Source organism: Meles meles, chromosome X (assembly GCF_922984935.1).
Source record: "Meles meles chromosome X, mMelMel3.1 paternal haplotype, whole genome shotgun sequence".
In the NCBI taxonomy this organism is placed as follows: domain Eukaryota; kingdom Metazoa; phylum Chordata; class Mammalia; order Carnivora; family Mustelidae; genus Meles; species Meles meles.
In genome coordinates, this window is record NC_060087.1 from 132,557,378 (window position 1) to 132,571,092 (window position 13,715).

Consider the following 13,715-nt stretch of genomic DNA (forward strand, 5'->3'; position numbering starts at 1 on the left):
TTTTTAACCTTGAGACTTTATACCTATCCATTTTTTGGAAGTGTATAGTTTAATCTCCAAATATTGGAGACTTTTGTAACTATTTTTCTATTATTGATTTCTAGTTGATTCCCTTGTGGTCAGAGTACATATTCTATGTTTTAGATTCTTTTAAGTTTGTTGAGCCTTTTTTAATGGCCCCAAATGCAGTCTACCTTGGTGGATGTTTCATTTATATTTCAGAACAATGTGTACTTTACTTCTGCTGGATGGGTTGTTCTATAAATGTCAATTAGGTCAAGTTGGTTGATAGTGCTGTTCAGGTTATTTATGTCCTTACTGATTTTCTGCCTTCTTAATTTATCAATAACTGAGAGAGAGGCTTTAAAGTCTCCAAGGACAATTGTGGATTTTTTATTTCCACTTTTATCTCTATCAGTTTGTGCTTTATGTAATTTGATGGTCTGTTCTTAGGTGCTACATTTTTAGGATTGTTACATGTTCCATTAAATAACTGACCCCTTTATCACTCTGTTCATATGCCTCTTTATTCCTAATAATCTTCCTTGTTCTGAAGACTGCTTTGTCTGAAATATATCTATGACTAATTTGATTATTTGCATGGTGTTTCTTTCTCTATCCCTTGGTATTGTCCCACAGTTTCTAAATACTGTATATATTTTTGTTTTCTGTTTCTCTCTCTCTCTCCTGCATTTCAGTTTGAGTAATTCCTACTGACCTATCCTTTACATTTACTTAGTCTATCCTTGAATATGACAAGTCTACTGATAAACTCATCAAAGTCATTCTTTAAATCTGTTACTGTGATTTTGATTTTAAAAAATTCTTAGTGTTTCATCACTCTGCTGACATTATCCATCTGGTCTTTCATTTTGTCTACCTTCTCCATTAGAGTCCTTAACATATTAATCACAGCAATTTTAATTTTCTGACCACTATTTTCCACAATTGTGTCACATGTGAGTCTAGTTCTGATGGTGCTTGTTCTCTTCAAATTGTTATTTGTTGCTTTTTAGCATGCTTTGTAATTTGTAATTTGTAATTTGTAACATGCACCCATGTTGTATAAAGCAGTAGACACTGAGGTAAACAGGACTTTAGGGTGAGTATTTATACCAGTCTGGCCAAGAGATGGATTACGTCTAACGTTTGTTGTCTCTATGGATACCAAAGGCATCAATTCCTCTAGTGATCTTGTTTTTGTCTCCCCTCTTGGCCTTGGCCCTTCTCTTTGTGCTGCACCTTAGAAACAGTCTGTCTCTTGCAGCTCTCCCAGCTGCAATGTGCTGTTACTTTAACTGGAGACATATTAGATGGTTAGGGCATTATCTAATATTTGGATCAAATCTCAGTCTTTGGCGTGAACAGTGGGACTATGTCTGTCTTTGGATTGTAACCTTCACAATTGTTTTTGTCCCTTTCGAGGGTTATGGGTTGAACTGTATTCCCCCAAAAGATGTTGAAGTCCTGATCTCTAGTATCTGTGAATGAGATTCTATTTGGAAAGAGGGTCTTGGAAGATAATCAAGATCAGATGAAGTCCTACTGGCCTAGAGTGGGCCCTAAACCTGACAACTGGTGTCCTTACAAAGAAAGATATGTGAGAAGACAGAGGGAAGAAGCCATGTGACAATGAGCAGAGAGTGGATGATGTTGCCACAAGTCAAGGATTGTTAGCAACTGTCAGAATCTAGAAGGGGACAAAAAGAGCCTTTGGAGGGAGTACATCCCTGGCAATGCCTTTATTTCAGACTTCTAGTTTCCAGAACTGTGAAAAAATAAATTTCTGTTGTTTTAAGCCAACTAGTTTATGGTAATTGGTTATAGCAGTTTTAGGAAACTTATACACAGGCATAATTAAAAAACTTTTTAATACTTTACCTGGCTGTATCATTCACAGTCTATGCCTTTGAAACCCACCTCCCTATATACTGATGCTTTCTTTTATTTCTTTTTTTCCCTTTATATGAGATAGAGAGACAGAGTGGAACTGGAGTAGAGCAGTGCTCCCTTCCCCTTACTGAGATGAGATTATACTGTTGCCTTAATATTATTTTTGTCTTTTTTGCAACCTGTAGGATAATCTTGGAGATTGACAGCTAGAGGTCCTCCAAACTTCAGAGAAAGTATGTTCAGTCCACATAATCGGTAACTGATATTGCACAATAATGTAAATATAATTACCACCTGAACTGTACACTTAGGAAATGGGTAAGATGGGGCGCCTGGGTGGCTCAGTCAGTTAAGCGGCCGACTCTTGTTTTTAGCCAGGTCATGGACTCAGAGTCCTGGCATACAGCTCCATCTCAGGCTCTGTGCCCAGCAGGGAATCTGCTTGAGGATTCTCTCTTCAGCACCCCCTCCACTCCCTTTACTCTCTCTCTTTCAACTAAATAAATCTTTTTTAAAGGGTAAATGAGTAAGATGTTAAATTTCATTTATGTGGCGTATACATAATGGAATATTACTCAGCCATGAAAAAGAATGAAACCTTGCAATTTGCAATGACATGGATGAAGCTATAGAGTATCATGCTAAGCGAAGTAAGTCAGAGAAAGACAAATACCTTATGATTTCAGTCATATGTGGAATTTAAGAAACAAAACAAATGAGCAAATGGCAAAAAAAAAAAGAGAGGCAAACCAAGAAATAGACTCTTAACTATACAGAAGACACTGATGGTCACCAGAGGGGAGGCGCTGGGGGGATGGGGGAAATAGGGGATAGGGATTAAACAGTGCACTTGTGATGAGCGCCAGGTGTTGCATGGAACTGCTGAATCACTATACTGTGCACCAGAATCTAATACTACACTATCTGTTAATTACCTGAAATTAAAACAAAGTTAAAAAAATAAAGTATCTATCCCCACATATCTTACCAAAATGATCTTCATGTTGCTGCCAAGCACAATTCAGAGACTCGGAGGCTGTATGGTGCCAATGTACGGCTAATGGAAATAAGCTTTTGAAGTTGAGCTGTCGGAAGGCCCAACGTGTGACTCCTCTCCTCAGCAGGTGCTGGAGACTGCTTTGTAGGTGGGACAACCTGTGGCACCACATCCTAGAAAATTTGACAATAAGGAGAGAGAGTTAGTAACATTAAAGAACTTTTATGAGGTTGCAGGAATAATACTACAGATATAACTATATAAGAGAATATCATTAATTACCTCAACTACAGAGGATTAAACAAAAGAAAAATTCTGAAAAGCTGAGCATAAGTGGTCTATAACCATTACTTCCATTTTCTCACCAGCTACTTTTATTTATGCCTTATAATCTTGCTTCTATCATACTATTTAACTGAAGTGGTTCTTTCAAAATTCACTAATTTTAACCTTCCAACCACATGTAAGAATTGCTTTTCAGAACTCATCCTTCTGGGCCTCTTCACTTGTGACACCCTCACATGACTTCTTGAAACTTTTTTCCACTGATGAAGTGTGATTGTGAACAAGTTACTTAAACTCTCAGTGACTCTGGTTTCCTGTTTGTAAAATGAGAATAATAATAATACTTATTTCATGGGTTTAGTATGAAGACTAAAGTACTTAAACTGTGTCTGTCCTATAGTAAGTCCTATATATGTCAGCTGCTATTATTCTAATTATTATAATACTTAATACTAGGGATAAAATATATCTGTTGGCAAAAGTACCTTGATAAACCTGATTAGAGTTGGTGACTCCCTCAGTGTTATGGCTTCAGGAAAATTAATTTAAAATCTTCATTTGCATAATACCTTTAAAATAATTAATTTGGGGGCGCCTGGGTGGCTCAGTGGGTTAAAGCCTCTGCCTTCGGCTCAGGTCATGATCCCAGGGTCCTGGGATCGGGCCCCGCATCGGGCTCTCTGCTCCGCGGGGAGCCTGCTTCCTCCTCTCTCTCTGCCTGCCTCTCTGACTAGTTGTGATTTCTCTCTGTCAAATAAATAAAATATTAAAAAAAATAATTAATTTGTCCTGTGGGAAAAGACAGAGAAAGGCATGCAACTATATAGAAGCTGCTTGATGTGAATAACCCTGAAATGTCACTAAACCCATAAAAGGCTTATGTTCAGTGCATATGTGCGAGTGTGTGTGTGTAAGCTGATGAAAGGGCTGAATTTCATGTTGATGTGGGATGATACCAATCGTATACACAAAGGCCATAGCTAGAGATGTAACAGAGTATGCTGATGACCTGCGGAGGGTTCCAAATAACAGAGCTAAAGTCAAATTTATTGACATTTTATGGGTACAAGCAAGAAGCAGAGAATAAGCGGGCTCTGCTGACATCTGGGTTACATATATGTGTTCTACTATGTCTTGTTTCCAAACTTCCTACGTACAGTTATCATCTAAGACAAAGGCTGGAAAAGTATGGCCCATGCCTCTTTTTATATAGTCCACAAGCTAAGGACAGATTTTATATTTTTAAAGGGTTGTAAACAAAACCAAAAAGGAATATGAAGCCAAGACCATATGTGGCCTACAAAGTCTACAATATTTGCAATTTGACCCTTCAAAGCATAATCTTTCCAATCCCTGGTCTAAAGCTCAGTTCTTAATCAAATACTCTTCGTACTCTTCTCCCTTACATTGGATTACTCCCCACAAAAACCAGTCTGAAGCAAGTATATTTATTCATTCCTTCATTATTTCACCCAACAAATATTACTGAGCGTGTGTATAACAGGCACTTTCTTAAGTACCAGGAAAATAAACATAAATAATTCTGCAATCCCAGCCACCATTTAAGAAGCTACCACTACTTATGATATTTTCAAACACAGAGTGCAAAGGAGAAAGCAGTTAACTATGCCTGGTAAAACTGGGCAGACTCCACATAATGTTTGTTATTTGTAGAAGTGTTTCATTGTTTTGTATTCATTTACAAAATAATATTTGTTCATGTGTATAAAGAAAAAAAGGAAAGAAAAATCAAATCAACACAGAAATATATAACATGAAAAGTGAAAGCCTCCTTTCCTCAATATGTGTCATTCTCATTCTTTCAAGAAGCCTCATCAACAATAAACAGTTTGGACCAACCTTCCATATGCACATACAAAAATACATTTTTCGGGGCACCTGGGTGGCTCAGCGGGTTAAGCTTCTGCTTTCAGCTCAGGTCATGATCTCAGAGTCCTGGGATCGAGCCCCACATCGGGCTCTCTGCTCGGCAGGGAGTCTGCTTCCTGCTTCCTCCTCTCTCTCTGCCTGCCTCTCTGCCTACTTGTGATCTGTATGTAACATTATAAAAAATATGAAACTGTTATCCACAGTAGCCGGAGGATTCTGCATTCCATCAGCGATGAACCATAAAGTCCTGTTTTGTGCATCCTTGCTCTACGTTGGTATAGTCAGTTTTTAAAATTTAGGCATTCTAATAGTTGTGCATGATACCTCAGTATTTTAATTTGCATTTCCCTAGTTATATATTATGTTGTACATCTTTTCATAGTCTTAATTACCATCTATATCTTTTCTTTGGCCAAGTATCTGTTCAGCTCTTTTGCCCAATAAACATTTCTTTTATTAAGATTTTATTTCTTCAGAGAAGTCTTTTTCACAGCAAAATTGAGGGTGAGAGAAGAGATTTCCTTTCATTACAGTTCACTCTACATTCTATGGCTTTGGACAAACAGCCGTCGTCACAGGTTCATACAGCCTATTCTCACTTTTTGACTGCCATAAAAATTCTTCCGGCCATGAATTTTGATATGTAAGATTGCCATTCTTCAGTCAGTTTAAAATATTTTCTAATTTACATCGTGATTTTTACAGTTGGACCTGCAGGTCATTTAAAAGTGTACTACACATTTTAGGGAGATTTTCTAGTTTCCTCATTACTATTTTCTAACTTCATTTCACTGTGGCCAAAGAAAAACAAACAAAAAACCAGTGTAGCTGATTGTTTAAGGTTTCTGGAACTTGCTTTATGGCCCAGGATATCATCTAGTTTTCTGTGTCCACAAGACGGGTATTACACAACACACCTCTCTCTAGTAAAGGTTCCTACACTTTAGCCTGAGATTTCCCCAGTGGTTCGATCTTTGAATTTAGGCATATCCCACGCTGCAAACAGTGATAACGGGGCGTACGAGAGCTAGGCCTGCTGAGGCCAGTTCTCCCGCGCCCTGTCGCCCTCTGGTTAATGGCCCACTAGGGTCCGCAGTATCAGTCACGTACACAGCAACCAGCTGCCCCTCCTGTGATCATGCTCTGGAGCTGTTTTCCCCTCCGCATACTTTACATTCCGTGATAATAGAGCCGAGAGCCCACCAGACCGGGCCTTCGCCCTGGCGCCTGCCCTTCTTGCTAGTGCCACGGGGTATAGCCCCTTCAGGCCTCCCTTTGTCCCAAATTACTGGACTCAATAATCATTTCGTGTCTTGACAAGCGCGCTACACAGTGCCACGTGGTGCAGGAAAGACCCCGGAAAGGGGAATGGGGTAGCGGTACCCCTTTTTTCCCAGTCATTACTGTACTTGCTTCTGTTGACTCTTGGATACTGTTCGCATCGTATACTTCTTACACCTTTCTACTTTGGATCTTCCTATATTTTTACATGTAACTTTTTTTTTATAAATAGCACACTTATATTTTCCTTTTTTAAACAGTTTAATAATTGTCATTTCCTTAATCTGTTTGGTTCATTTACATTGAACAGAATCATTATTTTTTTAAGGTTTTAATTGTTTCTTTGAGAGAGAAAAACAGAGACAGCAACAGACAGCACGAGCCAGGAGAGGGAGAAGAGGGTCCCCTGAGCAGGGAGCCTAAAGAGAAACTTGATCCCAAGACCCCAGGAACATGGCGTGAGCTGAAGGCACCTCTAGGTACTAAAGTTCTAAAGAAAAATGAGGAAATGACGAGGACACTGGCGACGTGGATTCAGAATGGCCCCTTAAACTGTATAACACACTTCCTACACTTTGTTTCAAACAGCTTTTTTAAAAAAAGGACTTTACTAATTTATTTGACAGAGACAGGGTGAACAAGCAGAGAGAGCGGCTGGCACAGAGAGAAGCACACTCCCCACTGAGCAGGGAACCCAATGCCAGGAAGGATCCCAGGACCCAAGACTTAACTAACCAAACACAGGTGCTTCACTGACTGAGCCACCCAGGAAGCCCTTAACATAATTATTGATATATTTGAGTTTGACTCTCCTATATCAATGTTTTCTTTCCGTTTATCTTGCCTGTTTTGTTACCTTTCCTATCTTGCTTTGTTCTGCACTGATTAGGTAATTTGTATTACCGTTTCCTCCTTTGTTTACTTGTTAATTATACATTCTTTTACTGGCTCTTAAGAAGGACTTATTCTACAGCTTATAACATGTATCTTTGATTTATTAAATTATAATGAAAATTAGAAAATTTACATTGGCTCCATTTCTGCTCTTTCCACAACTACTGTTGTGTATTTTAATTAACATACACATATCCCACAAGACATGACATTATTATCTTTGTTTTATATAATCAATGGACATTCAGATCTACCCACATATTTAACCTTACCATTGTACTGCTTTCCATCATATAGCTCCAAGCTTTTATTTGGGATCATTTTGTTCCTGCTTGAAGATCACTAATATGTCCTTTGGAGTTTAGTGGCAGATTCCCTAAGTTTTGGACCATGTAAAAACACCACATTAACTTTGTTTTCCCAGTGTTCCAAAATTCATTGTTTATGCACCACACCCAGTGCTCCACGCAATACGTGCCCTCCTTAATACCCACCACCAGGCTCACCCAACTTCCCACCCCTCTTCCAAAACCCTCAGTTTGTTTCTCAGAGTCCACAGTCTCTCTCGCACAGACTGTGTTTGTTTTTCTAAGATATTTTCATTGGATATAGAAATTTAGATTGGCAGGTACCCCGTCCAGCATTTTGAAGATATCATTCTAATATCTTCATGTTGTTTTTGCTGGGAAGTCAATGCCAATCTAATTGCTGCTCCTTGTAAAGTAACTAACTGCTTTTGTTTTCTTCTTTTTATTTTTTAGCACTTTTTACAAAATACAGCTAGATTAGGTTTTCTTTGTATTATTCTTCTTTGAATTATAGGACATTTTGAGTCTATGACTTGATGATTATGATAAGCATAATTCTAAAATGACATCTGGTGATCCTTGCCAAATTATAATCCCTTCCTCTAGAGTATGAATAAGGTGGGATTTCACTTGAGTGATTAGGCAATGTATATGACACAGAGGACTTTAAGAAAGATCCCTAGCTAGTCTGACCTACACCAGCAATCCCTTGAAATGGACATGCCCTTTCTGGTGAAAGACATTTGAAGCCAGAGAGGGATTTGCTGTGAAGGAGATTCTCCATTGGCTTTGAAAGTGGAGGGGACTACAAGGCAAGTAACGCACACAGTCTCAAGGAAATGAGAGTGACAACCAGATGATGTGCGAGAAGGAAACAGCAGCCTCAGTCCCACAGCCATGTGGAACTGAATTCAGCCAACAATCTGAATGAAGCTAGATGTGTGGATTCTTAGCCAGACCCTCCAGAAAAGAAGGCAAGAAATGGGGAGAAGACAGGAACAGACACTTATCCAAATGAGACACACAAATGGCCAACAGACACTTGAAAAAAAGACTCCACATCACTGGGCATCAGGGAAATAAAAATCAAAGCCACAATGAGATCTCACCTCACACTAGTCAGAGGGGCTAAAATTAATGAGTCAGGAAATGACAGATGCTGGTGAGATGCGGAGAAAGGGGCACCCTCCTGCACTGTTGGTGGGAATGCAAGCTGGTGCAGCCACTCTAGAAAACAACATGGAGGTTCCTCAAAAACTTGTAAACAGAGCTACCCTAAGACCCAGCAATTGCACTACTGGGTATTTACTCCAAAGTTACAAATGTAGTGATCCGAAGGGGCATGTGCACCCGAATGCTTATAGCAGCAATGTCCACAATAGCCAAACTATGGAAAGACCCTAGATGTCCATCAACAGATGAATGGATAAAGAAGATGTGGTTCATATATACAATGGAATACCATGCAGCCATCAAAAACCCCAAACTCGGGGCACCTGAGTGGCTCAGTGGGTTAAGCCTCTGCCTTCGGCTCAGGTCAAGATCTCAGGGTCCTGGGATCGGGCCCCACATCAGGTTCTCTGCTCAGTGGGGAGCCTGCTTCCCCCTCTCTCTCTGCCTGCCTCTCTGCCTACTTGTGATCTCTCTGTCAAATCAATAAATAAAATCTTTTAAAAAAAAGCCACAAAAAACTCCAAACTCTTGCCATTTGCAATGACGTGGATGGGACTAGAGGGTATTATGCTTAGTGAAATAATTCAATCAGAGAAAGACAGTTATCATATGATCTCCCTGATATGAAGAATTTGAGAAGCAATGTGGGCGGTTTGGGGGTAGGGAAGGGAAAAATGAAACAAGATGGGATCGGGAGGGAGACAAACCATAAGAGACTCTTAATCTCAGGAAACAAACCGAGGTTGCGGGGGTGAGGGGGAGGGATAGGATGGTGGGGTTAAGGACATTGGGGAGGGCATGTGCTAAGGTGAGTGCTGTGGAGTGTGTAAGCCTGATGATTCACAGACCTGCACCCCTGGGGCAAATAACACATTATATGTTAATAAAAAAAAGGTTTGTTAAAGTCTTGCTGAAATTTCATTCATTCATTTAATGTACATTATGTCTGCCATATTTCCATAAATTACCTCTAATAATATTTTTAAAAATAAAATTACATTTTTGTGGAATGTCTTTGCTGATAACGCTTTGTAATTTTCTAAGTACACACTTTCTTGAAATCTGTTCTAGGATTTAACCCCGGAGATATTTAGTTTACGGATTAGCAGACTGAAAATTCTCCCTTAGAAGTTTTATATAAATCCAGTCATGAAGCACTTCTCTTATTCTCCTTAATTCCTTTGATCTTTCAGAGTAGTCTAATGATATCATCTGAGTTATAGCTTACCCACGCCAGGACACATAGACTTTTTCTTTCTGAGAACATAGGCAGAATGTTGTTCTTGTCGTCTTTGCAAATATTTGTTTCTATAAGCCTGAGGTAATTTTGGACCTTATGCTTCCAAATGCTAATCCTTTAGGCACATGTCACCTGCTATATTCCTCCTTCTTTGCCGTCTTTTGTATTAGTCTTCTTTTAAAATAGGAACTATGAGCTCATTGTAAAACTTCCTATGTAGTCCCATGGTTTCCCTCATTTCTCCTTTAATAGAATAATTTGCTGTTTCATAGTCAAAATTATGTTTTTGAGAGCTTCCCAACCTTTAGAGTCTAAAATCATCTTAATGTAAATTAAGGTCCAACAAGTATCAATCACAATAACGGAAACTTTTGGAGAACAGCCATAGCTAGAAATTCTAGTCAGAGTAGGCAATTACATAATAGGTCAATTTGAATCTCTTCATGGTTATTACTAAGGAAGAAGCATTACCTCCTGAAAGGCTTAAAGCCAAGAATCCATTTAGCTCCCGTCAATTTTTCCTTCCAAATGTGTCTCAGATTTGTCCTTCTTTTTCCATTCCTATAGATGCCTTCATCACCTCATACCTGGACTACTGCCATAGACTAGATGGTTTCCTTGCCTCTGGTCCATCCATATTCCAATCTATTTTCCATACTATTGCCAGATTAATCTTCTTAAAACACTTTCATCATGTCACTCTCTGGCCTGAGACCTAGCTCAAATGTCACCTTTTTTGGTAAAATCTTCCTAAATGCCCTCAGAAGAGTTAATAGCTGCCTAGTCAATGTTTTCATCATTCTTTGTGTATACCCTTATTAGTGCATTTACAACATGTGTAATAATCCCCTGTTTAGTTACTTTTTCCTCCCCATTTGCTGAGAGCTCCTTGAGGGCAGGCAAAAGGACTGAGTCATCTCTTTACAAAGGCTTTCCACAACTGGCTCCATCTTACCCCATGACCTTGTTTCCTCTGCCTGCCATGTTTTCCCTCTTATTCTTTCTACTCATCCTTCAGGTCTAAGATTAAAAATCAAGTCACTGGAGAAAACTTCTCTGACACTCTTAACTAATTAGTTAATCAACTCATTTAAAAAATCTTTATTGGGTGCCAACTTTCTGCCAGGCAGTATTTTAGGTACTTGGGATATATAAGTGAACAAAAGAGACAAAAAATCCTGCTTTTATGGAGTGTATCTTCTAGTGAGAGGAAGCATACGATTCAAGATAAAAATAATACATAAGTAAATTACATAATACATTATAAAATGATAGGCGCTATTAAAACAATCCAGCAGGTAGTAGGGGTTTTAAATGTGCCGGTTAGGGTAAATCTCTTTGAGAAAGATGACTTTTGACCAATGAGGGAGTTAGTCATGAAGATACCTTGTGCAAAGGTTCTAAGCTGGGACTGTATCAGATACACTTTTATCCTCCTTTTAAAGGTGACTTGCTATTGCTGTCCCTCATGAGCCATAATGGAATTTGCTAGTATTCTCTTTTTGCCTCTCCTTCCTTCTGACCCAGCCTCTAATTTAAACCTCTATTTTCTTTTTTTTAAATTTTATTTATTTGAGACAGAGAGCAAGTGAGCACATGAGTTGGGGGGAGGGGCATAGATAGAAGGAGAAGCACTACCCACTGAGCAGGGAGCCCAACGCATGACTTGATCCCAGGACCCTGGGATCATAATCTGAGCTGAAGGCTGACACAACCAACTGAGCCACCCATGCACCCTAAATTTCTATTTTCTTACTCCTAGTTAATATCTATGATGTTATCTTCCTTCTACACCCACTTTTGTTGCTTGTGTAATAGCTACATTTCAGAGTATAAAATATTTGCCTCTCTTCTGTTATTTCATCACCATCATTTATTCTTAGCTTTACAGGTAAACATAGTTACAGATCACCATCAAATGTACGCCAAATGTTTCCCATGATTTCTTGGTTATCTGAAGCTTTTTTATTTTCATTAAATTCTTTAGTGAGGCATCATGGGAATAATATTTCCTGAGTCTTACATATTCACTAAGGCTTGAATTTATGCATCTTCCTGTTGCTGAGCCCATTTCATTTATAACAAGTAGTCTTCTGCCAGCATTACCCTGACCCCCAAACCAGGCAAAGAGCCCACCAAAAAGGGGAATTTCAGACCAATGTCCCTGATGAATACAGATGCTAAGATTCTCAACAAGATCCTAGCAAGCAGGATCCAACAGTACATTAAAAAGATTATTCACCATGACCAGGTGGGATTCATCCCTGGGTTGCAAGGGTGGTTCAACATTGGCAAATCAATCAATGTGATGGAACAAATCAATAAGAGAAGAGAGAAGAACCACATGGTCCTCTCAATGGATGCAGAAAAAGCATTTGACAAAATCCAGCATCCGTTCCTGATGAAAACGCTTCAATGTATAGGGATAGAGGGAACATTCCTGAACTTCATAAAATCTATCTATGAAAGACCCACAGCAAATATCATCCTCAATGGGAAAAAGCTTGCAGCCTTCCCATTGAGATCAGGAACACGACAAGGATGCCCACTCTCACCACTCTTGTTCAACATAGTATTAGAAGTCCTAGCAACGGCAATCAGACAACAAAGAGAAATAAAAGGTATCCAAACTGGCAAGGAAGAAGTCAAACTCTCTCTCTTCGCAGATGACATGATTCTTTATATGGAAATACCCAAAAGACTCCACCCCCAAACTACTAGAACTCATACAGCAATTCAGTAACGTGGCAGGATACAAAGTCAATGTACAGAAATCAGTGGCTTTCTTATACACTAACAATGAAAATACAGAAAGGGAAATTAGAGAATCAATTCCATTTACTATAGCACCAAGAACCATCAAATACCTGGGAATAAACCCAACCAAAGAGGTAAGGAACTACAGAACACACACGAAAGAAATTGAAGAAGACACAAAAAGATGGAAGACCATTCCATGCTCTTGGATCAGAAGAATAAACATTGTTAAAATGTCTGTACTGCCCAGAGCAATCTGTACTTTCAATGCCATTCCAATCAAAATTCCACTGGTATTTTTCAAAGAGCTGGAGCAAACAATCCTAAAATTTGTATGGAACCAGAAGAGACCCCAAATTGCTAAGGAAATGTTGAAAAACAAAAACAAAACCGGGGGCATCACATTGCCCGATTTCAAGCTTTACTACAAAGCTGTGATCACCAAGACAGCATGGTACTGGCACAAAAACAGACACATAGACCGGTGGAACAGAATAGAGAGCCCAGATATGGACCCTCAACTCTATGGTCAAATAATCTTCGACAAAACAGGAAAGAACAACCACTTGAAAAAAGACCGTCTCTTCAACAAATGGTGTTGAGAAAACTGGACAGCCACATGCGGAAGAATGAAACTGGACCATTTCCTTACACCACACACAAAACAGACTCCAAATGGCTGAAAGACCTTAATGTGAGACAGGAATCCATCAAAATTCTTGAGGAGAACACCGGCAGCAACCTCTTCGACCTCAGCCACAGCAACGTCTTCCTAGGAACATCGCCAAAGGCAAGGGAAGCAACGGTCCATCAAGATAAAAAGCTTTTGCAAAGCAAAGGAAACAGTCAACAAAACCAAAACACAACTGACAGAATGGGAGAATATATCCGCAAATGATATATTAGATAAACGGCTAGTATCCAAAATCTATAAAGAACTTATCAAATTCAACACCCCCCCCCCCAAAATCCAGTCAAAAAATGGGCAGAAGACATG

At 39.2% G+C, this 13,715-nt stretch overlaps 1 protein-coding gene across 4 annotated transcripts in view; it reads right to left on the bottom strand.

The window, feature by feature from the left end:
* The window catches only part of TMLHE (trimethyllysine hydroxylase, epsilon), a 90,033-nt gene that overhangs the window by 69,603 nt on the left and 6,715 nt on the right, over positions 1-13,715 (bottom strand). For all 4 annotated transcript variants that reach the window (XM_045995189.1, XM_045995191.1, XM_045995188.1 and 1 more), the window contains one exon: positions 2,882-3,063. In XM_045995189.1, coding sequence (XP_045851145.1) covers positions 2,882-3,062 — 181 coding nt within the window. In that variant the 5' untranslated portion in view covers position 3,063. The remainder of the gene's footprint in view (positions 1-2,881; positions 3,064-13,715) is intronic.